The sequence below is a fragment of the Lemur catta genome, chromosome X, assembly GCF_020740605.2.
Source record: "Lemur catta isolate mLemCat1 chromosome X, mLemCat1.pri, whole genome shotgun sequence".
Taxonomy (NCBI): Eukaryota; Metazoa; Chordata; class Mammalia; order Primates; family Lemuridae; genus Lemur; species Lemur catta.
The window spans coordinates 56,126,360-56,151,474 of record NC_059155.1 but is presented as its reverse complement, the minus strand read 5'-3'; the positions used below and the strand labels follow the sequence as shown (position 1 = coordinate 56,151,474).

The window sequence follows — 25,115 nt, the reverse complement described above, 5'->3', positions numbered from 1 at the left end:
TGCCAGGAAACCCTGTCAGACACCAACAGGATATTGCAAAATTTCAAAATATAACACCTGTATGTACCGGCTCAATCAGAATACAAAATTTCAAAGAAGATATAATGTTCAACAGTTCCAAATACCTGGGAATAAACTGAACAAAATATGTGCAAGACTTCTTTCAAGAAAACTGTCAAAACTTTATTGAGATAATTTTAAGTCAAATATCCAATAGAAGAACAGTCTGCAGTGTTTCAGCTTGTTCAGCTTGTCTTCATTTAAACCTGTGGTTGTCCTTCACCTGTAATATAAAAATAATAGCTGAGAACGTTACTGAGAAAAACTTTATTCCAATGATATTACAGGCATACAAAGGACATCATACTTTTGGTTTTATAAAACAAACTATTAATAAAACCTGAAGCCTAAGAGTCATCCTTTGGCTTGCATTCATTTAGACCTGTGTACGGACCTTGCAAATAGACTTCCAAGCATACACATTATCAATATTTTAAAAACACACCCTGCTTCCTAGCAGTACAAGGAAACCAAAAGACCGTGTGAGTTCAGAACAGATTAAATCACATGAACCGATTAAAAGGTGCTTTTAAGTAGGAAGCAAATATTGCGCATACTTTTACTAAAAATCTAACCAACACACAAAAAACCGAAGAAACAAAAGGAATTTACAAAAACGAATTTAATGTTTTGGCTTGAAGTAATACTCTGGATTCAAGATAGATAAAACAGTTCATGTCACATTAGGAACTGCATAAGTGACCTAATACAAAGGCCAGTGTCTCATTTGCTTTTTCTCTATTGCACAAAAGTACAAAAATGTGTCTCTGGGCTAGTTTACCCTTATGCGGTTGTTTACGTAGGGTGACCATCTCTCCCTGCTTTTCACTGTTAGTCCCGATGTAATGATGAAGAATGCCTCTTTTTACACTTGAGAGTGCTCTAGTTTGTACATGAAATTATATGGCCACACGAGTTTTAAGTTATCACCATTTTTGACATCAAAATGTCAAGGAGATATATACCGTATCTCTCAGTATGGCAAAAAAAAAAAAAAAAGAAAGAAAGAAAGAAAAGAAAGAAACAAATGCAGGGACAGGAAAATGGGAAGGTAGAGTAAGGCACCTGGAAAAGCCAAACAGTGGTTTCTAAAATACGTGACTTTGAAGGACAACTGACATATTTAACAAGTTCTTCCATGGTATTTATTTGTGATGTTTACATATTTAGGTATACTGGGATATAGTGAATAATGTATGCTTTCCTAGCGTATCAACCATTTCATCCATATTTTGAAAATGTTAGAGCTCAAGTTCACTTCCCATCATACAATATATTCAACATCTGTTAGTGTCTTGCTCACATTCCTCGACGGGCTTTTCCCACTTTCTTCAAGGTTATGTAAACCACCGGATACTGCATTCACGGCTGTTTTTGAAAAGAGCATTCTCTTTTTATTAGTTGGATGACTTTTCCTTTTAGTAAAGATTCATATCTGTCTATTATTAAGCACCTCTTCCCTTTTCCCTTAGGTTAATTCCATTGCTCTCTTATTGTTATTTGTTATAGTAATAAAATACTGCTGACACAGACTATTATTTTAATAACATACACTTCGAAGGCTATGATGTTCCTAAGAGTAAGTTTTAGTCATGTATAATAGGCTCCTGGAACTTGTCTGAAAAGGATCTTTTAATGTAAATAGTCTAATGCAGCAGTCCCTAACCTTTTGGCAGCAGGGACCAGTTTCACGGGAGACAATTTTTCCATGGGTGGGGGAAGGGGAGAGGGTTTCCGGATAATTCAAGCACATTACACTTATTGTGCACTTTATTTCTATTATTATTACATTGTAATATATAATGAAATAATTATACAGCTCGCCATAATACAGAACCACTGGGAGCCCTGAGCTTGTTCTCCTGCAACTACACAGTCCCATCTGGGGGGGATGGCAGACAGTGACACCCGAAGTGTGTTGCTTATGTCCAGTCTACTCCGTAATCTCCTTTTGGTTGCTGTCCCTGCAGAAAACCCTGCTTCACAAACATAGGCTGTTGGAAATGGAAGCAGGCTTTCCAGTGCTTTTGTGGCAATCTCAGGATGTTCTGCCTTGACTTTCATCCAACACGTATGGAGATTTGACGTTGTCTCAGAACTACTTTTAAGGCCACCATCATTTGCACTCTCAAGCAGTTGATCCTCTTCTAGCACAAAGTCCATTCATTCACCTGGCTTATTCACCAGTGAGTGCGTCTGGGATCCAGTCCTTCCCAGTTCCGGGGTCTTTTCTGGTTGGGAAATAATGCTCAAACTCTTTTTAAAGTTGAGATGGGTGATCAAGCACCAGCTGGGAGAAAGAAGGCTCAGTCTCTTTCAAAATCTCTGCTAATGTTTGAAACACGTCAGAAATCCCAAGGTTCACTGTGGCCCCATATTCCAGTTTGTCTTTGAATGCAGCCACTTTATGTGTGTACTTGAACACAGCTGTCATTCTCCCCTGACGTGACAGATTGAGTTCGTTGAGCAGCTTGAATATGTCACATAAGGAAGCAAGTTTTGTGACCCATTCGGTGTCACTGAAATATGCTGCCAGTCGTGACTGTTTTTCTAAAAGAAATCTCTGGAGTGGCTGTCGTAACTCAGAAACTCCGGCCAGTGATCTACCTTTACGGACAGAAGTAGTAAATACAATAACGGGCAGGCCGCACATGGACTCAAGTAAGTGTCGGGTTCTGACTTAAAGCTTGCCACCAGATGCAGCATAATTGTCACTTGCCACACAGTGATACGGTTTTTTGTTTGTTTGTTTGTTTTTTGAGACAAAGTCTTGCTCTGTTGTCTCGGCTAGAGTGCCGTGGCGTCAGCCCAGCTCACAGCAACCTCAAACTCCTGGGCTCAAGCAATCCTTCTGCCTCAGCCTCCCGAGTAGCTGGGACTACAAGCATGTGCCACCAGGCTCGGCTAATTTTTTCTATATAGATTTTAGTTGCCCAGCTCATTTCTTTCTATTTTTTAGTAGAGATGGGGACTCGCTCTTGCTCAGGCTGGTCTCGAACTAGTGAGCTCAAACCATCCACCCGCCTCGGCCTCCCAGAGTGCTAGGATTACAGGCGTGAGCCACGGCGCCCGGCCAGTGATATGGTTTTGATATGAGCCCGCAAGCAACTGATTTACTATGGTCTCTGTGCAGTCAAACCGCTCTGCCACTCGTCCTCTGTATTTGCAGCCACTCCCCAGGGCTAACATCACCACCTGAGCTCCCCCTCAGATCGTCAGGCATGACGTTCCCATAAGGGGCGCACAACCCACGTCCCTCACGTGCATAGCTTACAGTAGGCTTCGCGCTCCTGTGAGAGTCTAATTCCTCTGCTCGTCTGACAGGAGGCGGAGCTCATGCGGTGATGTGACCGATGGGGAGTGGATCTAAACACAGATAAAGCTTCTGTTGCTCACCAGCCGCTCACCTCCTGCTGTGTGGCCTGGTTTCTAACAGGACACAGACCGGTACTGGTCCCTGGACTGGGGGTTGGGGACCACAGGTCTAATGGAACGGTTCTGCGGCATAGAGTAAGAACATTTACAAAACTAATGCAAGGGAAATCTTTCCATAAACATCAATTGGTTCCTTTAAATTCAGACGCTCTTGTAATTAACAGTCAGGCAATTTGGAAAACGTGTGAAATGTACTTATGTTGACTATTTGGGAATTACGACGTTAAGGACTTCGAATTTCAAACCCTATCAGTTGATGCCTCAAGGCAGAAACTTGTGGTATGTAATCTATGCAGTGGTTAGAGGTGATTGTATCATATGGGTGTCCACGGTTTCATTAGAAATCGTAGCTCATGAAGAGTGACAGTGGGGCAGAGAACATGCTGGGCATAAGCACCTTACTCATCATGATCATCGCTGATCTACATGCAACGTCCCGACTTGATCAGGCACACAAACGAGACACTGGACTATCCCTTGCCATTTAATTATTCAGTCCTTCAACGCTTCACTGGCGGAAGGATTTAACACGCAACTTTTCCTTCAGAGCCAGAGAATTCAGAATTTGACAAAATCCAAGAACAGGCATTTAGGTCTCCATACAGAAAAAGAAATTATCAAGCAGAGTGCCTGCTCATGTTCTTAGGACCAATGAAATCTTGATTCAGATATTATAATTTGACTCGAGCTGTTATTTTATAGTAAATCATTTAAAACACAGTATCTGTGTATTCTAGCCAACAGAACCGGAGAATGCAAAAAATCAGCATTGAACCTGACTTTAATTCGCTAATACTTAAAAATTTAGTTCTTCCTCTTATTTTCTAGAGATAGGGTCTCACTATGTTGCCCAGGCTGGAGCACAGTGCCTATTCGTAAGTGTGATTATGGGCCACTGTGGCCTCGAACTCCTGGCCACAAGTGATCCTCCTCCTGCCTTAACCTCCCAAGTAGCTGGGACTACAAGTACACAACATCATACCAAGCTGACATCACTAATTTTAATGAGAGCAAAGGTGGGTCTACAAGTTAAGGGATTCATCCAGAATCTCCTAAATTATGTTACAGCTGGTGCCAGAAGCTTCTTCAGTGTCTTAGCGTATTTCACACAAACTGATACTCCAAATGCATTACGTATTTGTTAAAAGCAGAAATTATAAAAGATTGTGAAGATTGTTAGCTGTTGCTTACACTCAAAAGGAAGAAAATGCTTTCACGTGTGATGATTCAGTATGGCTTAGACCCAATTTGTTTCTGCGTCTGATAGTGGTTAAGTCATGCGGTCAGGCATCTGGGGTCTGAACTACCGTCCAAAGATCTTCACATGTGAACTCTATCATTAGGGTTGCAGTAATTTTATCTTTATATTATTAAAGATGTAATATTGTGGGAAAAAGGACCCACATAGTTGTGTATCTTAATGGATAACACACCTCCTTCGAGCACCTCCACGGGCTTTAGATTTGGTAGACTCTCCTCTTCTTTGACGTCAGGACCCGGGCATTCACCCCCATTCTCTGGCTGAGACAGTGCCTGGAGATCAGCTTCCAGGTCAGGGCCTTAAAAATAAAAATGTTATCAATTTAAGCAGAAAACACGAAATATAAGTAAGTAAATTATAATTTTCCTTCCCTCAGCCTTATGAAATAAAAGCCTGTAGGCTAGTGTGGTAATGTGATGCAAACATGGCCTTTACTCCTGCGTTTTCCTGTATCAGGAAGTCTTATTTTAAATGACAATGGAAGGATAAAGCACAGGACACCTACATTTCCTATGTTACCACCGTGTATTAAGGCGAGTGCGGATTAGCTATCCAACAAATCTGGAGTCGCACCATGGGTAGCATTTTCAATTTTTTTTTTTTTTTTTTGAGACAGAGTCTCACTGTGTTGCCCAGGCTAGAGTGCCGTGGCATCAGCCTCGCTCACAGCAACCTCAAACTCCTGGGCTCAAGCGATCCTCCTGCCTCAGCCTCCCGAGTAGCTGGGACTACAGGCATGCGCCACCATGCCCGGCTAAGTTTTCTATATATATATTTTAGCTGTCCATATAATTTTTTTTCTATGTTTAGTAGAGACGGGGTCTCGCTCTTGCTCAGGCTGGTCTCAAACTCCTGAGCTCAAACAATCCGCCCGCCTCGGCCTCCCAGAATGCTACGATTACAGGCGTGAGCCACCGGGCCCGGCCGTAATCTTCTGAAGGGTTAGGTAAGTGTATTTGTGGGCTTATGACAAATCTTACAGTCATGACAACCATCCCTTATTGAGGTAATTTGAAAATTAGTTTGTTCAAATTAACTGAAGTTATGTTGAGGCCCAAGGGCCCTGTAAGTAACTTGCTATAAATGAATGCCATTTAGAACAAACTACCAAAAATAAAAGCAAAAATTACTGTAATTTACAGTGAGAGTAGGGAAGTTGAGTGGAAAGAAATTCATGGGCATTGTTGTCAGTCATATTCCGGAAACTTCAAAACAGTTAATTGCTAAAATAACCCATGGCCCCCACTGCGTAAATGTTTAGATTGAAAATGGTATCCTCTGAGAAAATAATTTGTTTCATGATGCTCTTATGAGACTTTTGATTTTTCTAACCAGAAAAGCATTTAAGTATCTGTTAAAAGTCACTTATAAATCATACTCATGTAGCCATCTGTATGCAAGTATCCTAAATTATCCAGCTCTTACCAAAGTTAGTGTAAAAAATATCAACCACAGGAAATAGTGGCTGTCAGCCACTGGGTCTTTTCTAGAGTCTCTATCCTGCTGCACTGAACTGTGCTGTTTCCTGGGCCAGTACGAGCGACCCTACAGTACAGACACACTTGAGCCTTAAGCATTTTAAGCAAAACTCTTCACTTTTCCTTACAACATAGACGGTAGGAAGAACACAAACCTTGGAGTGAAACATGAATTCCGCTTCCATGAGTCAAATGCTCTTTGGTAAGCCTCAATCCCCGAGCCTCAGTTTTCTTATTTATAAAATAGCGCTAACATTCCTATGCAAATGGGCTTTATTTAGGGTGCTACAAGTAGGTTGCCTTGGTACTCTACATGCTACTGAAGGTCGCTGACACTTTTGACCCAATGGCTCAGAAGACCCTACAATAACATTCTAAGAAGAACAAATTACAGTAGTGAAATAACATACAGTTTATAGCTACAACTGAACACCTTGCTCTGATTTAGCAAGGACTGTATTTTCAAGCACAACAAAATAAATCTTGAAGAAAACGATAAGATTCAGTACATCAAGGTTCTCGATGAAGCTGCAAACTGTACTCTTCACTTTTCCAGCCAACTTTTAGGACATGTTTCAGATCCTTTTCTAATGTTTTCTTTCCTCCTGTTACTGGTTATGTCATCATGCACGATGCACACGTATGCCCTCTTACCCCACAGACATTCTTTCTTTGCCTTCCCATCACCTGGACCCTCAAGTGCACCCGCATCACTCTTCTCTCCAGGAGTAACATCCTGAGTTGCAAGTGGTGGCTCCTTCTGCGGAGGCTCTTCAACACTGAGCTGTTTGGCCTAGAGGGGTGTGTGTGCACGGAAATGAAAACATTCCTTATCGATACAGGTCAGTAATATAAATCTACAGACTACACAGATATTTCTGGTCGTAAGGAAGTCTAAGGTCATTTCCCCAACATCATTGTATGTACTTATTCTTAATAAAGTTACTCTTCCCACAGACAGGTTACTCCTAGAAGAGTTACCCACAAGGAGTCTGGAAGCTATCTGTATCAATCTGGGGATGGACGTGTACAGTCTGCCATGGGTAAGTATGAGAAAGAAATCAGGGGCAGAATCCAGGGAACTAAAGAGAACATAATCATCCTGGATCAATGTTTCCTTCAGGAGATTTCGTTACCACTTTTTATCAGCATGGAAGACCTTTTTACCAGTGTTATCTGTACCTGCTCACGAACACTCCCACAAAAATAACTTTCTCCTAACGGGAAAACATCAAATGTGAAAGCACTCACAACCACAGGCCCAAGCCGCTTAGGAAATCCTCGCTGGTTTCTTCTTAGTCTAGGCCTGTATGTTGATCCTCCTCGGTATCTCATATTTCTCGCTGAAAGCAGAATACTGAGATTGGAAAAATGAACTTAAGAGGATAGTTATACCTGACCACTTCCATGGCCGAATGTTATCTTGGAATTATTTTTTTTTAATTCTCAAAATACTTTGAAATTAAGTCCCAAGGTAAATATAAGCATGTACGCCTACTCAGTGCTCGCATAGCCATTTATGTTGGCCAAACTGGCAGAGGAATCCTCTAAAGGTTTGTGGCAAAAGACAGGACACGTCTGATGAGTTCTAGTTTCACAGCTAGACTCTCATCACGGACACGTTTGGGAAAATACGGCTAGAAAATTAAAACGGGAACGACTGCTACTTCCGTCGCAGGCCCGTTCACTAGGCCCACGTCCCCCTCCCAATTGAGTTTTGTTGGGGCGCACGGCCGCGCCCACTCTTCCCCGTGGCGTCTACTAGGACCCCTACCGAACCGCCATGGCGCAGGTGAGAAGTCGCCACACAAGCGACGGGCCCGCTCCTCACCGGGCACCGCTGCGGGGCGCTGCACAGACCTCGGGGACGCCGTCACCAGCCCGCAGGGTTCCCAGTTTCCAGGCCCTTGCTAACGGCCCGCCCGCCCGCCCCGCCCCTGCCCGTGTCCGTGTCCGTGTCCCTACTAAGGACCCCGGGATCTGTCCTTTGTCGTCCGGGGTCCCGGGCGCCCCTGGGACTCAGATACCTCCAACAGCACCCCCAGCACCCGCCCCATCTTCACCTGACCCGTCCCCTCCACGGAGCCCTCCTCCCTTGTCCCAGCCTCGCCACGTGGACGGGCCCATGGCGGCTTCGCCGCCTCTAAGGAGAATGACGACCACCTCAAGGACCTTCCCCCAAGACTAGGGACCACGCAGCCCTACCGCCCGCAGCCCACTGGCTCCTGCTCACGTTCACTCACACTTAAACTTCTGGGAGGAGCAGTGCACTGACCTGGGGACTGAGTCTCCGAGAAGGAGAAGGAAGGCGCGACCTCTCCTTGCGCAGCTCCCTAGCAACAGGCGGAAAGCAAGGCGCATGCGCAAAAACAGTCTTGCGCGGAAGGGCGCATGCGCAAAAACAGTCTTGCGCGGAAGGGAGCATGCGCACGGAGTTGGGCACGTGCTGTGTGGGCTGGGTTTTTCCATAGTCCGCAGACCTGCGACCGCTGAGTCTTCTTTGTTTTTTTTCTTTTTTTTTTTGAGACAGAGTGTCGTTTTGTTGCCCTGGCTAGAATGAGTGCCGTGGCGTCAGCCTAGCTCACAGTAACCTCAAACTCCTGGGCTTAAGCGATCCTCCTGCCTCAGCCTCCCGAGTAGCTGGGACTACAGGCGTGCGTCACAATGCCCGGCTAATTTTTTTTTTTTTCTATATATATTTTAGTTGGCCAGATAGTTTCTTTCTATTTTTTGTAGAGACGGGGTCTCGCTCTTGCTCAGGCTGGTCTCGATCTCCTGACCTCGAGCGATCCACCCGCCTCGGCCTCCCAGAGTGCTAGGATTACAGGCGTGAGCCACCGGGCCCGGCCAATACACACTCTTATTAATATTCCTGCCATTATCAGATAAAGGACTCAATAAATGGAGCTGTTGTCACCACTATACACAGATCGAGAGTCAGCCACACATTGAAGACCACGTAGCACAGATCAAAGGTATGCCGGCAAATTAATAGAGTGGCAACATTTAATTTTCTGTGTACAGAAGGTTAGTTTCAGCACGGAAACAGGGCCAGGTAGTTTTCAGTGACAGCATCGTTGTAGGCATCCCACAGGGCAGATGGGTGCCTTCCAAAGTTTGAAGTGACGGCCCCTTCTGTCACTTTTAAGTAAGGTCCAAAGCTAAAAGACATGCAACCTAGAAACAAATGAACACAGCAAAGCGTAGCCCTACGTTATTCAAAGTCTTGCAAAGACTTCGGTTGCGGAGAACAGAAAATGTTTTCTATCCCAATTCACTTTATGAAGCTAGCGTAACCTTGATACCGTAGTCCAAAAAAGAGAACGCAGATGGTCCCTGACATATGATGGCTCAAGCTATGATTTCCCAACTTTACAATGGTGCAAAAATTACATACATTCCGTAGAAACAGTACTTCGGGTACCCATGCAGTGGAAACAATGAGGGTGTTTCTCATTTCAGTATAGTATTCAATAAATTACATGGGTATTCAATATATTATTATACAATAGGTACTGTGTTAGACCATTTTTCCAAAGTGTAGCTAATATAAGTGTTCTGAGCACATTTAAGGTAGGCTAGGACAAGCTATAACGTTTGGTATCATGAACTGAAATAAAATTTTCAGGCTCCCCCCCTCCACAGGCTGACTGAATGGACCCCCTGGTGGCCAAAGGAATATCCTAACACTAAATTGCCTGCCAGGAGGAGGGAGGTCAGACATGCCCCATCATGCCCCCTCCCTTCTTGGGCACATCCTTTGTAACCCATTAAGAGGCCTAAGGGTATGCAAGACAAACCTGCAGGTCCTCAATATACACAACAAGTCTATGTCCCAGGGCTTATCTCTGATAAACAACTCCTCATGTTAGAACATTCCAAGCCTTTAGACAAAGCTTCATGTCTTTAACCAATTACAAGTCAAAGAATCTTTAAACCCACCTGTAGCCTCTGAAGGCCCTCTTCAAGATGACCCGCCTTTTCTGGCCAAACCATCGTATACCTCCCACGTTTTGATTTATGACTTTCCCTCTAACCCCTGCCTCCCTGAAATGCATAAAACCAAACCGTAACCCAGCCACAGCGAGTCTACTTGCTCAAGACTTCTTGCGCGTGGCTCCGGTTATGGCCCTTAAATCTGGCTCAGAGTAACTGTCTTTAAAATTATTTTACAGAATTTGGCTTTTTTTTTTACGTTAACAGTATGTTAGGTATATTAAAGGCATCGTAAACTTCAGAAATTTTCAATTTATGATGGACTCACTGGACATAATCCCTTGGTAAGCTGAACAGCATCGGTATGTGAAACAAGATTTAGGTTAGTGTCACCCAGGAGGATATATATAAAAAATTTTAACAAATTATTAACACATAGATTTCTTCGAAAAGGACATGTCATGACCAAACTCTTTCCCCTAGGAATGCAAGGTTAGTTGAAACATAGCAATTTGCCAATGTAATGCACCACAGTAACAGATGAACGGAAGGAATAAAATTCTGTGATCATCTAATGGATGTGCTACAAGTGTCTAACTAAAGTCATATATATATTCAACATAAATATTCTTAGCAAATTAGGAATGGAAGGGAACTTCCTATTCTGATAAAATATATCTACAAAAAGCACATTAAACATGGTGAAATGTTTAAAACTGTCCACTTCCTGGCAGGCATGAGTCAAGGATGTCCACTATCACCAGTTCTACTTAACATTGTACGGAGTGGGTCTGTCCAATGTTGTAAAATGGGAAAAGGAAAAATTGTACAATATCTAAAATGTCAGAAGCAAGCTGATATTATTCAAAGATGATGTGATTGTATATCTTGAAAATCAAAAAGCATCTAGAGATAAATTTGGTAAGCTTATTCAGCAAGATGGCTGCACAGAAAATAAGCATACCGAGGATGGGGCGAGATGGCTGACTAGAGACATCAGTTGCTGGAACATCCCTGAGACAAGGAAGGGTTTCAGAAGGAAGGGGAGGTGGGAGAGGGAACACACCGCAGGTGAAATTTCAGTGAGAAGAGTGCCAGAGCCTGCCAGGGACATCATGGAGGAAAACTGGGAAGCAGACAAGGAAAAAGATAACGGAACTCCAGGAATCCGTGAGGACCAGACCCAGGGACGCTTAGGAGTCCAGTGCAGGGGTAAGGAGGGATCCCTCTCTCCCACTCATGGTCCTTCGGAGATCAGCCGGCTACCAAGTCACTGGGAAGATTTTCCACCCCACAAACCCCTGCACTGGGGCAACCATGGAATTGTCCGGAGACCTTGCGGGATCCCAGAGCTTGGACACTCTGTGTGGGGTCCCCTCCAAGGAGAGTGACCAGAGAGGACAGAGAGCCGGGTTTCTTCTATTCAGACGCTTCTCTCTCCCCACCTCTCCCCCACCCACTGCAACTGGGACAGGAGTTAGAGCAGAGAATTTGGGGAGCAGCCCCTTCCTCCCAGCTGGTACATCCTGCAGTCTGAAGTTCCCAGAGAGGCTGGGGGCCCACGCCTCTACCCTTGGGGACCTGCAGGGCTTCTAGATATGAATACAGGCAAAGACTTTATGAAAAAGACCCCAATGACAATCATGGCAACAACAACAATTAATAAACGGGGTTTCATTAAACTAAAAGGCTTCTGCACAGCTAAGGAAACAATCAACAGGGCAGACAGACAAGCGACGGAACGCAAGAAAATATTTGCAAGTTACATATCCAACGAAGGGCTACATAACCAGAATTTACAAAGAACTCAGGCAAATGACCAATATAAAAACAAGCAACCCTATTAAAAAGTGGGCAAAAGATAGGACCAGAAGCTTCTCAAAATTAGAAAACTGGCCAACAGACATAGGAAAACATGCTCAACATTACTATCCATCAGGGAAATGCACATTAAAACCGCAATGAGGTATCACCTTACCCCTGGTAGAATGGCTTTTCTTTAAAAGTCCAAACACAATAGATGTTGGCGTAGATTCAGAGAGAAAGGAACACTTTATACACTGTTGGGGACTGCAAATTAGTACAACCTCCATGGAACACAGTATGGAGATTCCTCAAAGAAGTAAAAGGAGACCTACCATTTGATCCAGCAATCCCACTATTGGGTATTTACCCAAAGAGAAAACAGACTTTATCAAAAAGACACCTGCACTCCAATGTTTATTGCAGCACAATTCACAATTGCAAAGATGTGCAATGAACCCAACTGCCCATCAATTCATCAGTGGATTAATATAACGTGGTGTATGTATACCACTGAGTACTACTCAGCCATAAAAAGAGATGAATTAACACCTTTTGCAACAATCTGGATGGAGCTGGAGACCGACCATTCTCCTAAGTTTCTCAAGAATGGAAAAACAAACACCACACGTACTCACTATTAACCTGGAACTTAAATGATGAACACACATGTGCACAGAGGGAAGTAAAAGTCAGTGGATATGAATCAGGGTGTAGGTGGAGGAGGGGAGGGTCAATAACCTACCTAATGGGTACTATCAACACTATTTGGGTGATGGGCACATCTTTAGCTGGGACTCCAGCATTACAAAAGTGATCCATGTGTCAACGGAAAAAAAGCCAAAGTCTGTAAAATAATTTTAAAGAGATGCATTCTGAGCCACATTTGAGGATCACGACCCGGAGCCACGCCCAAGAAGCCTTGAGCAAGTGGACTCCCTGTCCTGGGTTACAGTTTTATACACTTCAGGGAGACAGGGGTTGCAGGTAAAATCACAAATCAATACCTGGAATGCATACATTGGTTTGGCCCCCAAAGGTGGGCCATCTCTATGCCCCGGATTACAGGCTGTAAGTGGGTTTAAAGATTCTTTGACTTGTAATTGTTTAAAGACACCAAGCTTATTCTAAAGGCTTGGAATGTTTTAACATAAGGAGCTGTTAATCAGAGGGAAGTCAGGGAACATGTATTCGTTATGTAAATTGGGGAACTGCAGGTTTGCCTTGCATACCCTTAGGCCTGTTAATGGGTTACAAAGGGTATCTCCAAGAAGGGAGGGGGCAGGATGAGGCTTGTGTGACTTCCTGCCTCTTGGCAGGCAATTAAATGTTAGGATCTGCCCTTGCCCAACAGGGGGTCCATTCAGTCACCTGGTGGCTGGGAGGTTTAGGATTTTATTTTACTTCACACACGTAACCTAAAACATTTGTACCCACTTAAGATTTTGAAATAAAAAAAATAAGTATACATACATTATACTTGTGGAGTCCAAAAAGCAAACTCTTTTTCCTCTGCACTCACCCCACAAAAATTAACATCGAAGACTTCCGTGACCAAATCTATGGGGATTTTCCCCACAGATCAAGCAAGCAATCGATTCTGCAGTGAACACTAGGCTGGGTGTCCTCCAATTCAATCCGGAACCCACCTACCTGAAGACAGTGTCAGATCACACAGGTCAGCAGCTTAGGTCCACAAAACTGACCCCCACTTTGGATGCTACTTGCAAGCCCCAGGGTGTGTTACCTGTGCTTCTGACCCACTGGGCTCTGAACTGGTGCTCCCCTGACCCACTTGGGTTAGACGTATTTGCTAGAGTCGCTCATAAAACTCACGCAAACACCTATTTATGTTTATCGGTTTACAAAAAAAACGGCATTACGAAGGATACAGATGAAGACATGCATAGGGTGAGGTATGGGGTGTAAGAGCAAAGGTAACTCCATGACAGGCTAGGCTTCCTGGAGTAGGCCTCAGTTTCGGTTTCCCCGGCGCGGGCCCTCCCCTTCCCCGAAATGACGGCGATGACCTTGGAGCCGACCAATCAGGAGTTAACACGACCATGGAACAGACCAATCAGGAACCGACACGGTCAGCCAGTCTTGAAGGAACAAATGAACTGAGGGAGGGAGGGGGGATGGTGTGTGCCCAGCGTATGTTACCTACCGAAAAGTATAAAAGCTTAATTTTTACCCCAGGGCGGGGTCCTGGTTCCTGGAGAGGCCACTGCGTTGCTGCTCTGAGACTCGGACCCTAGCTCGAGCTAGCCAGTAAACTCCTTTGCCTTTTGCAGCCTCAGTGACTCTGCCTCTCTGTCCCTGGGGCCGAGGGAAACCAGTTCTAACAGGGGGCAGGGGTGAGAGCTTTCATGCCCTTTCTAGCATGCCACCTACTGGAAACTTCCATGTGTTCAGCTCTCCACAAGGTCTCTGAATCCTGACCTTTCAGGTTTTCATGAAGGTTTCATGAAGTAGGCACGGTTGATTAAACCACTGGCCACTGGCGATCAGCTTAACTCTTGGGGAGGGGGGCCTGCCCCCCTCCGCAAAGATTGAGGGTGGGGCCTGAACGTCACAACTCTTTAATCCTTTATCCTAGACTAGAGCAATGTAGGGGCTGCCAGCCTCAGTCAATTCATTAACATACAAAAAGACATCACTCTGTGGCCATGCTAAGTATTTTAGGAGCTGTGTGCCAGGAAACCCTGTCAGACACCAACAGGATATTGCAAAATTTCAAAATATAACACCTGTATGTACCGGCTCAATCAGAATACAAAATTTCAAAGAAGATATAATGTTCAACAGTTCCAAATACCTGGGAATAAACTGAACAAAATATGTGCAAGACTTCTTTCAAGAAAACTGTCAAAACTTTATTGAGATAATTTTAAGTCAAATATCCAATAGAAGAACAGTCTGCAGTGTTTCAGCTTGTTCAGCTTGTCTTCATTTAAACCTGTGGTTGTCCTTCACCTGTAATATAAAAATAATAGCTGAGAACGTTACTGAGAAAAACTTTATACCAATGATATTACAGGCATACAAAGGACATCATACTTTTGGTTTTATAAAACAAACTATTAATAAAACCTGAAGCCTAAGAGTCATCCTTTGGCTTGCATTCATTTAGACCTGTGTACGGACCTTGCAAATAGACTTCCAAGCATACACATTATCAATATTTTAAAAACACACCCTGCTTCCTAGCAGTACAAGGAAACCAAAAGACCGTGTGAGTTCAGAACAGATTAAATCGCATGAACCGATTAAAAGGTGCTTTTAAGTAGGAAGCAAATATTGCGCATACTTTTACTAAAAATCTAACCAACACACAAAAAACCGAAGAAACAAAAGGAATTTACAAAAACGAATTTAATGTTTTGGCTTGAAGTAATACTCTGGATTCAAGATAGATAAAACAGTTCATGTCACATTAGGAACTGCATAAGTGACCTAATACAAAGGCCAGTGTCTCATTTGCTTTTTCTCTATTGCACAAAAGTACAAAAATGTGTCTCTGGGCTAGTTTACCCTTATGCGGTTGTTTACGTAGGGTGACCATCTCTCCCTGCTTTTCACTGTTAGTCCCGATGTAATGATGAAGAATGCCTCTTTTTACACTTGAGAGTGCTCTAGTTTGTACATGAAATTATATGGCCACACGAGTTTTAAGTGATCACCATTTTTGACATCAAAATGTCAAGGAGATATATACCGTATCTCTCAGTATGGCAAAAAAAAAAAAAAAAAAAGAAAGAAAGAAAGAAAAGAAAGAAACAAATGCAGGGACAGGAAAATGGGAAGGTAGAGTAAGGCACCTGGAAAAGCCAAACAGTGGTTTCTAAAATACGTGACTTTGAAGGACAACTGACATATTTAACAAGTTCTTCCATGGTATTTATTTGTGATGTTTACATATTTAGGTATACTGGGATATAGTGAATAATGTATGCTTTCCTAGCGTATCAACCATTTCATCCATATTTTGAAAATGTTAGAGCTCAAGTTCACTTCCCATCATACAATATATTCAACATCTGTTAGTGTCTTGCTCACATTCCTCGACGGGCTTTTCCCACTTTCTTCAAGGTTATGTAAACCACCGGATACTGCATTCACGGCTGTTTTTGAAAAGAGCATTCTCTTTTTATTAGTTGGATGACTTTTCCTTTTAGTAAAGATTCATATCTGTCTATTATTAAGCACCTCTTCCCTTTTCCCTTAGGTTAATTCCATTGCTCTCTTATTGTTATTTGTTATAGTAATAAAATACTGCTGACACAGACTATTATTTTAATAACATACACTTCGAAGGCTATGATGTTCCTAAGAGTAAGTTTTAGTCATGTATAATAGGCTCCTGGAACTTGTCTGAAAAGGATCTTTTAATGTAAATAGTCTAATGCAGCAGTCCCTAACCTTTTGGCAGCAGGGACCAGTTTCACGGGAGACAATTTTTCCATGGGTGGGGGAAGGGGAGAGGGTTTCCGGATAATTCAAGCACATTACACTTATTGTGCACTTTATTTCTATTATTATTACATTGTAATATATAATGAAATAATTATACAGCTCGCCATAATACAGAACCACTGGGAGCCCTGAGCTTGTTCTCCTGCAACTACACAGTCCCATCTGGGGGGGATGGCAGACAGTGACACCCGAAGTGTGTTGCTTATGTCCAGTCTACTCCGTAATCTCCTTTTGGTTGCTGTCCCTGCAGAAAACCCTGCTTCACAAACATAGGCTGTTGGAAATGGAAGCAGGCTTTCCAGTGCTTTTGTGGCAATCTCAGGATGTTCTGCCTTGACTTTCATCCAACACGTATGGAGATTTGACGTTGTCTCAGAACTACTTTTAAGGCCACCATCATTTGCACTCTCAAGCAGTTGATCCTCTTCTAGCACAAAGTCCATTCATTCACCTGGCTTATTCACCAGTGAGTGCGTCTGGGATCCAGTCCTTCCCAGTTCCGGGGTCTTTTCTGGTTGGGAAATAATGCTCAAACTCTTTTTAAAGTTGAGATGGGTGATCAAGCACCAGCTGGGAGAAAGAAGGCTCAGTCTCTTTCAAAATCTCTGCTAATGTTTGAAACACGTCAGAAATCCCAAGGTTCACTGTGGCCCCATATTCCAGTTTGTCTTTGAATGCAGCCACTTTATGTGTGTACTTGAACACAGCTGTCATTCTCCCCTGACGTGACAGATTGAGTTCGTTGAGCAGCTTGAATATGTCACATAAGGAAGCAAGTTTTGTGACCCATTCGGTGTCACTGAAATATGCTGCCAGTCGTGACTGTTTTTCTAAAAGAAATCTCTGGAGTGGCTGTCGTAACTCAGAAACTCCGGCCAGTGATCTACCTTTACGGACAGAAGTAGTAAATACAATAACGGGCAGGCCGCACATGGACTCAAGTAAGTGTCGGGTTCTGACTTAAAGCTTGCCACCAGATGCAGCATAATTGTCACTTGCCACACAGTGATACGGTTTTTTGTTTGTTTGTTTGTTTTTTGAGACAAAGTCTTGCTCTGTTGTCTCGGCTAGAGTGCCGTGGCGTCAGCCCAGCTCACAGCAACCTCAAACTCCTGGGCTCAAGCAATCCTTCTGCCTCAGCCTCCCGAGTAGCTGGGACTACAAGCATGTGCCACCAGGCTCGGCTAATTTTTTCTATATAGATTTTAGTTGCCCAGCTCATTTCTTTCTATTTTTTAGTAGAGATGGGGACTCGCTCTTGCTCAGGCTGGTCTCGAACTAGTGAGCTCAAACCATCCACCCGCCTCGGCCTCCCAGAGTGCTAGGATTACAGGCGTGAGCCACGGCGCCCGGCCAGTGATACGGTTTTGATATGAGCCCGCAAGCAACTGATTTACTATGGTCTCTGTGCAGTCAAACCGCTCTGCCACTCGTCCTCTGTATTTGCAGCCACTCCCCAGGGCTAACATCACCACCTGAGCTCCCCCTCAGATCGTCAGGCATGACGTTCCCATAAGGAGCGCGCAACCCACGTCCCTCACGTGCATAGCTTACAGTAGGCTTCGCGCTCCTGTGAGAGTCTAATTCCTCTGCTCGTCTGACAGGAGGCGGAGCTCATGCGGTGATGTGACCGATGGGGAGTGGATCTAAACACAGATAAAGCTTCTGTTGCTCACCAGCCGCTCACCTCCTGCTGTGTGGCCTGGTTTCTAACAGGACACAGACCGGTACTGGTCCCTGGACTGGGGGTTGGGGACCACAGGTCTAATGGAACGGTTCAGCAGCATAGACTAAGAACATTTAGAAAACTAATGCAAGGTAATTTCTTCCCTAAACATCAAGTGCTACCTTTAAATTCAGACGCTCTTGTAATTAACAGTCAGGCGATTTGGAAAACGTGTGTAAAATATACTTTCGTTGACTATTTGGGAATTACGACGTTAAGGACTTCGAATTTCAAACCCTATCAGTTGATGCCTCAAGGCAGAAACTTGTGGTATGTAATCTATGCAGTGGTTAGAGGTGATTGTATCATATGGGTGTCCACGGTTTCATTAGAAATCGTAGCTCATGAAGAGTGACAGTGGGGCAGAGAACATGCTGGGCATAAGCACCTTACTCATCATGATCATCGCTGATCTACACGCAACGTCCCGACTTGATCAGGCACACAAACGAGACACTGGACTATCCCTTGCCATTTAATTATTCAGTCCTTCAACGCTTCACTGGCGGAAGGATTTAACACGCAACTTTTCCTTCAGAGCCAGAGAATTCAGAATTTGACAAAATCCAAGAACAGGCATTTAGGTCTCCATACAGAAAAAGAAATTATCAAGCAGAGTGCCTGCTCATGTTCTTAGGACCAATGAAATCTTGATTCAGATATTATAATTTGACTCGAGCTGTTATTTTATAGTAAATCATTTAAAACACAGTATCTGTGTATTCTAGCCAACAGAACCGGAGAATGCAAAAAATCAGCATTGAACCTGACTTTAATTCGCTAATACTTAAAAATTTAGTTCTTCCTCTTATTTTCTAGAGATAGGGTCTCACTATGTTGCCCAGGCTGGAGCACAGTGCCTATTCGTAAGTGTGATTATGGGCCACTGTGGCCTCGAACTCCTGGCCACAAGTGATCCTCCTCCTGCCTTAACCTCCCAAGTAGCTGGGACTACAAGTACACAACATCATACCAAGCTGACATCACTAATTTTAATGAGAGCAAAGGTGGGTCTACAAGTTAAGGGATTCATCCAGAATCTCCTAAATTATGTTACAGCTGGTGCCAGAAGCTTCTTCAGTGTCTTAGCGTATTTCACACAAACTGATACTCCAAATGCATTACGTATTTGTTAAAAGCAGAAATTATAAAAGATTGTGAAGATTGTTAGCTGTTGCTTACACTCAAAAGGAAGAAAATGCTTTCACGTGTGATGATTCAGTATGGCTTAGACCCAATTTGTTTCTGCGTCTGATAGTGGTTAAGTCATGCGGTCAGGCATCTGGGGTCTGAACTACCTTCCAAAGATCTTCACATGTGAACTCTATCATTAGGGTTGCAGTAATTTTATCTTTATATTATTAAAGATGTAATATTGTGGGAAAAAGGACCCACATAGTTGTGTATCTTAATGGATAACACACCTCCTTCGAGCACCTCCACGGGCTTTAGATTTGGTAGACTCTCCTCTTCTTTGACGTCAGGACCCGGGCATTCACCCCCATTCTCTGGCTGAGACAGTGCCTGGAGATCAGCTTCCAGGTCAGGGCCTTAAAAATAAAAATGTTATCAATTTAAGCAGAAAACACGAAATATAAGTAAGTAAATTATAATTTTCCTTCCCTCAGCCTTATGAAATAAAAGCCTGTAGGCTAGTGTGGTAATGTGATGCAAACATGGCCTTTACTCCTGCGTTTTCCTGTATCAGGAAGTCTTATTTTAAATGACAATGGAAGGATAAAGCACAGGACACCTACATTTCCTATGTTACCACCGTGTATTAAGGCGAGTGCGGATTAGCTATCCAACAAATCTGGAGTCGCACCATGGGTAGCATTTTCAATTTTTTTTTTTTTTTTGAGACAGAGTCTCACTGTGTTGCCCAGGCTAGAGTGCCGTGGCATCAGCCTCGCTCACAGCAACCTCAAACTCCTGGGCTCAAGCGATCCTCCTGCCTCAGCCTCCCGAGTAGCTGGGACTACAGGCATGCGCCACCATGCCCGGCTAAGTTTTCTATATATATATTTTAGCTGTCCATATAATTTTTTTTCTATGTTTAGTAGAGACGGGGTCTCGCTCTTGCTCAGGCTGGTCTCAAACTCCTGAGCTCAAACAATCCGCCCGCCTCGGCCTCCCAGAATGCTACGATTACAGGCGTGAGCCACCGGGCCCGGCCGTAATCTTCTGAAGGGTTAGGTAAGTGTATTTGTGGGCTTATGACAAATCTTACAGTCATGACAACCATCCCTTATTGAGGTAATTTGAAAATTAGTTTGTTCAAATTAACTGAAGTTATGTTGAGGCCCAAGGGCCCTATAAGTAACTTGCTATAAATGAATGCCATTTAGAACAAACTACCAAAAATAAAAGCAAAAATTACTGTAATTTACAGTGAGAGTAGGGAAGTTGAGTGGAAAGAAATTCATGGGCATTGTTGTCAGTCATATTCCGGAAACTTCAAAACAGTTAATTGCTAAAATAACCCATGGCCCCCACTGCGTAAATGTTTAGATTGAAAATGGTATCCTCTGAGAAAATAATTTGTTTCATGATGCTCTTATGAGACTTTTGATTTTTCTAACCAGAAAAGCATTTAAGTATCTGTTAAAAGTCACTTATAAATCATACTCATGTAGCCATCTGTATGCAAGTATCCTAAATTATCCAGCTCTTACCAAAGTTAGTGTAAAAAATATCAACCACAGGAAATAGTGGCTGTCAGCCACTGGGTCTTTTCTAGAGTCTCTATCCTGCTGCACTGAACTGTGCTGTTTCCTGGGCCAGTACGAGCGACCCTACAGTACAGACACACTTGAGCCTTAAGCATTTTAAGCAAAACTCTTCACTTTTCCTTACAACATAGACGGTAGGAAGAACACAAACCTTGGAGTGAAACATGAATTCCGCTTCCATGAGTCAAATGCTCTTTGGTAAGCCTCAATCCCCGAGCCTCAGTTTTCTTATTTATAAAATAGCGCTAACATTCCTATGCAAATGGGCTTTATTTAGGGTGCTACAAGTAGGTTGCCTTGGTACTCTACATGCTACTGAAGGTCGCTGACACTTTTGACCCAATGGCTCAGAAGACCCTACAATAACATTCTAAGAAGAACAAATTACAGTAGTGAAATAACATACAGTTTATAGCTACAACTGAACACCTTGCTCTGATTTAGCAAGGACTGTATTTTCAAGCACAACAAAATAAATCTTGAAGAAAACGATAAGATTCAGTACATCAAGGTTCTCGATGAAGCTGCAAACTGTACTCTTCACTTTTCCAGCCAACTTTTAGGACATGTTTCAGATCCTTTTCTAATGTTTTCTTTCCTCCTGTTACTGGTTATGTCATCATGCACGATGCACACGTATGCCCTCTTACCCCACAGACATTCTTTCTTTGCCTTCCCATCACCTGGACCCTCAAGTGCACCCGCATCACTCTTCTCTCCAGGAGTAACATCCTGAGTTGCAAGTGGTGGCTCCTTCTGCGGAGGCTCTTCAACACTGAGCTGTTTGGCCTAGAGGGGTGTGTGTGCACGGAAATGAAAACATTCCTTATCGATACAGGTCAGTAATATAAATCTACAGACTACACAGATATTTCTGGTCGTAAGGAAGTCTAAGGTCATTTCCCCAACATCATTGTATGTACTTATTCTTAATAAAGTTACTCTTCCCACAGACAGGTTACTCCTAGAAGAGTTACCCACAAGGAGTCTGGAAGCTATCTGTATCAATCTGGGGATGGACGTGTACAGTCTGCCATGGGTAAGTATGAGAAAGAAATCAGGGGCAGAATCCAGGGAACTAAAGAGAACATAATCATCCTGGATCAATGTTTCCTTCAGGAGATTTCGTTACCACTTTTTATCAGCATGGAAGACCTTTTTACCAGTGTTATCTGTACCTGCTCACGAACACTCCCACAAAAATAACTTTCTCCTAACGGGAAAACATCAAATGTGAAAGCACTCACAACCACAGGCCCAAGCCGCTTAGGAAATCCTCGCTGGTTTCTTCTTAGTCTAGGCCTGTATGTTGATCCTCCTCGGTATCTCATATTTCTCGCTGAAAGCAGAATACTGAGATTGGAAAAATGAACTTAAGAGGATAGTTATACCTGACCACTTCCATGGCCGAATGTTATCTTGGAATTATTTTTTTTTAATTCTCAAAATACTTTGAAATTAAGTCCCAAGGTAAATATAAGCATGTACGCCTACTCAGTGCTCGCATAGCCATTTATGTTGGCCAAACTGGCAGAGGAATCCTCTAAAGGTTTGTGGCAAAAGACAGGACACGTCTGATGAGTTCTAGTTTCACAGCTAGACTCTCATCACGGACACGTTTGGGAAAATACGGCTAGAAAATTAAAACGGGAACGACTGCTACTTCCGTCGCAGGCCCGTTCACTAGGCCCACGTCCCCCTCCCAATTGAGTTTTGTTGGGGCGCACGGCCGCGCCCACTCTTCCCCGTGGCGTCTACTAGGACCCCTACCGAACCGCCATGGCGCAGGTGAGAAGTCGCCACACAAGCGACGGGCCCGCTCCTCACCGGGCACCGCTGCGGGGCGCTGCACAGACCTCGGGGACGCCGTCACCAGCCCGCAGGGTTCCCAGTTTCCAGGCCCTTGCTAACGGCCCGCCCGCCCGCCCCGCCCCTGCCCGTGTCCGTGTCCGTGTCCCTACTAAGGACCCCGGGATCTGTCCTTTGTCGTCCGGGGTCCCGGGCGCCCCTGGGACTCAGATACCTCCAACAGCACCCCCAGCACCCGCCCCATCTTCACCTGACCCGTCCCCTCCACGGAGCCCTCCTCCCTTGTCCCAGCCTCGCCACGTGGACGGGCCCATGGCGGCTTCGCCGCCTCTAAGGAGAATGACGACCACCTCAAGGACCTTCCCCCAAGACTAGGGACCACGCAGCCCTACCGCCCGCAGCCCACTGGCTCCTGCTCACGTTCACTCACACTTAAACTTCTGGGAGGAGCAGTGCACTGACCTGGGGACTGAGTCTCCGAGAAGGAGAAGGAAGGCGCGACCTCTCCTTGCGCAGCTCCCTAGCAACAGGCGGAAAGCAAGGCGCATGCGCAAAAACAGTCTTGCGCGGAAGGGCGCATGCGCAAAAACAGTCTTGCGCGGAAGGGAGCATGCGCACGGAGTTGGGCACGTGCTGTGTGGGCTGGGTTTTTCCATAGTCCGCAGACCTGCGACCGCTGAGTCTTCTTTGTTTTTTTTCTTTTTTTTTTTGAGACAGAGTGTCGTTTTGTTGCCCTGGCTAGAATGAGTGCCGTGGCGTCAGCCTAGCTCACAGTAACCTCAAACTCCTGGGCTTAAGCGATCCTCCTGCCTCAGCCTCCCGAGTAGCTGGGACTACAGGCGTGCGTCACAATGCCCGGCTAATTTTTTTTTTTTTCTATATATATTTTAGTTGGCCAGATAGTTTCTTTCTATTTTTTGTAGAGACGGGGTCTCGCTCTTGCTCAGGCTGGTCTCGATCTCCTGACCTCGAGCGATCCACCCGCCTCGGCCTCCCAGAGTGCTAGGATTACAGGCGTGAGCCACCGGGCCCGGCCAATACACACTCTTATTAATATTCCTGCCATTATCAGATAAAGGACTCAATAAATGGAGCTGTTGTCACCACTATACACAGATCGAGAGTCAGCCACACATTGAAGACCACGTAGCACAGATCAAAGGTATGCCGGCAAATTAATAGAGTGGCAACATTTAATTTTCTGTGTACAGAAGGTTAGTTTCAGCACGGAAACAGGGCCAGGTAGTTTTCAGTGACAGCATCGTTGTAGGCATCCCACAGGGCAGATGGGTGCCTTCCAAAGTTTGAAGTGACGGCCCCTTCTGTCACTTTTAAGTAAGGTCCAAAGCTAAAAGACATGCAACCTAGAAACAAATGAACACAGCAAAGCGTAGCCCTACGTTATTCAAAGTCTTGCAAAGACTTCGGTTGCGGAGAACAGAAAATGTTTTCTATCCCAATTCACTTTATGAAGCTAGCGTAACCTTGATACCGTAGTCCAAAAAAGAGAACGCAGATGGTCCCTGACATATGATGGCTCAAGCTATGATTTCCCAACTTTACAATGGTGCAAAAATTACATACATTCCGTAGAAACAGTACTTCGGGTACCCATGCAGTGGAAACAATGAGGGTGTTTCTCATTTCAGTATAGTATTCAATAAATTACATGGGTATTCAATATATTATTATACAATAGGTACTGTGTTAGACCATTTTTCCAAAGTGTAGCTAATATAAGTGTTCTGAGCACATTTAAGGTAGGCTAGGACAAGCTATAACGTTTGGTATCATGAACTGAAATAAAATTTTCAGGCTCCCCCCCTCCACAGGCTGACTGAATGGACCCCCTGGTGGCCAAAGGAATATCCTAACACTAAATTGCCTGCCAGGAGGAGGGAGGTCAGACATGCCCCATCATGCCCCCTCCCTTCTTGGGCACATCCTTTGTAACCCATTAAGAGGCCTAAGGGTATGCAAGACAAACCTGCAGGTCCTCAATATACACAACAAGTCTATGTCCCAGGGCTTATCTCTGATAAACAACTCCTCATGTTAGAACATTCCAAGCCTTTAGACAAAGCTTCATGTCTTTAACCAATTACAAGTCAAAGAATCTTTAAACCCACCTGTAGCCTCTGAAGGCCCTCTTCAAGATGACCCGCCTTTTCTGGCCAAACCATCGTATACCTCCCACGTTTTGATTTATGACTTTCCCTCTAACCCCTGCCTCCCTGAAATGCATAAAACCAAACCGTAACCCAGCCACAGCGAGTCTACTTGCTCAAGACTTCTTGCGCGTGGCTCCGGTTATGGCCCTTAAATCTGGCTCAGAGTAACTGTCTTTAAAATTATTTTACAGAATTTGGCTTTTTTTTTTACGTTAACAGTATGTTAGG

The 25,115-nt window shown here is 44.1% G+C and overlaps 2 protein-coding genes across 2 annotated transcripts; both read right to left on the bottom strand.

The window, feature by feature from the left end:
- Positions 1 to 224: 224 nt before the first annotated feature.
- On the bottom strand, positions 225 to 10,230 carry LOC123628250 (X antigen family member 3-like). The gene is made up of 6 exons (XM_045537874.1): positions 10,177 to 10,230; positions 8,510 to 8,567; positions 7,486 to 7,577; positions 6,889 to 7,027; positions 4,929 to 5,054; positions 225 to 283 (listed from the first exon to the last, which is right to left on the bottom strand). Exons 1-6 carry the CDS (start codon positions 10,228 to 10,230, stop codon positions 261 to 263), a joined length of 492 nt encoding a protein of 163 aa, XP_045393830.1. The 3' UTR covers positions 225 to 260.
- Positions 10,231 to 14,890: 4,660 nt separating this feature from the next.
- Positions 14,891 to 24,899, bottom strand: LOC123628249 (X antigen family member 3-like). The gene is made up of 6 exons (XM_045537872.1): positions 24,846 to 24,899; positions 23,179 to 23,236; positions 22,155 to 22,246; positions 21,558 to 21,696; positions 19,600 to 19,725; positions 14,891 to 14,949 (listed from the first exon to the last, which is right to left on the bottom strand). Exons 1-6 carry the CDS (start codon positions 24,897 to 24,899, stop codon positions 14,927 to 14,929), a joined length of 492 nt encoding a protein of 163 aa, XP_045393828.1. The 3' UTR covers positions 14,891 to 14,926.
- Positions 24,900 to 25,115: the final 216 nt, after the last annotated feature.

Coding starts and splice junctions, on each gene's coding strand:
- LOC123628250 (XM_045537874.1), bottom strand. CDS start 10,230: ATGGTTTGGCCAGAAAAGGCGGGTCATCTTGAAGAGGGCCTTCAGAGG. Junction 7,578..8,509: donor CTCGGAGACTCAGTCCCCAG/GTCAGTGCACTG, acceptor TTCTGCTTTCAG/CGAGAAATATGAGATACCGA. Junction 7,028..7,485: donor AGCGGCTTGGGCCTGTGGTT/GTGAGTGCTTTC, acceptor ACACCCCTCTAG/GCCAAACAGCTCAGTGTTGA.
- LOC123628249 (XM_045537872.1), bottom strand. CDS start 24,899: ATGGTTTGGCCAGAAAAGGCGGGTCATCTTGAAGAGGGCCTTCAGAGG. Junction 23,237..24,845: donor AGGGCCTTCAGAGGCTACAG/GTGGGTTTAAAG, acceptor GCCTGTTGCTAG/GGAGCTGCGCAAGGAGAGGT. Junction 21,697..22,154: donor AGCGGCTTGGGCCTGTGGTT/GTGAGTGCTTTC, acceptor ACACCCCTCTAG/GCCAAACAGCTCAGTGTTGA.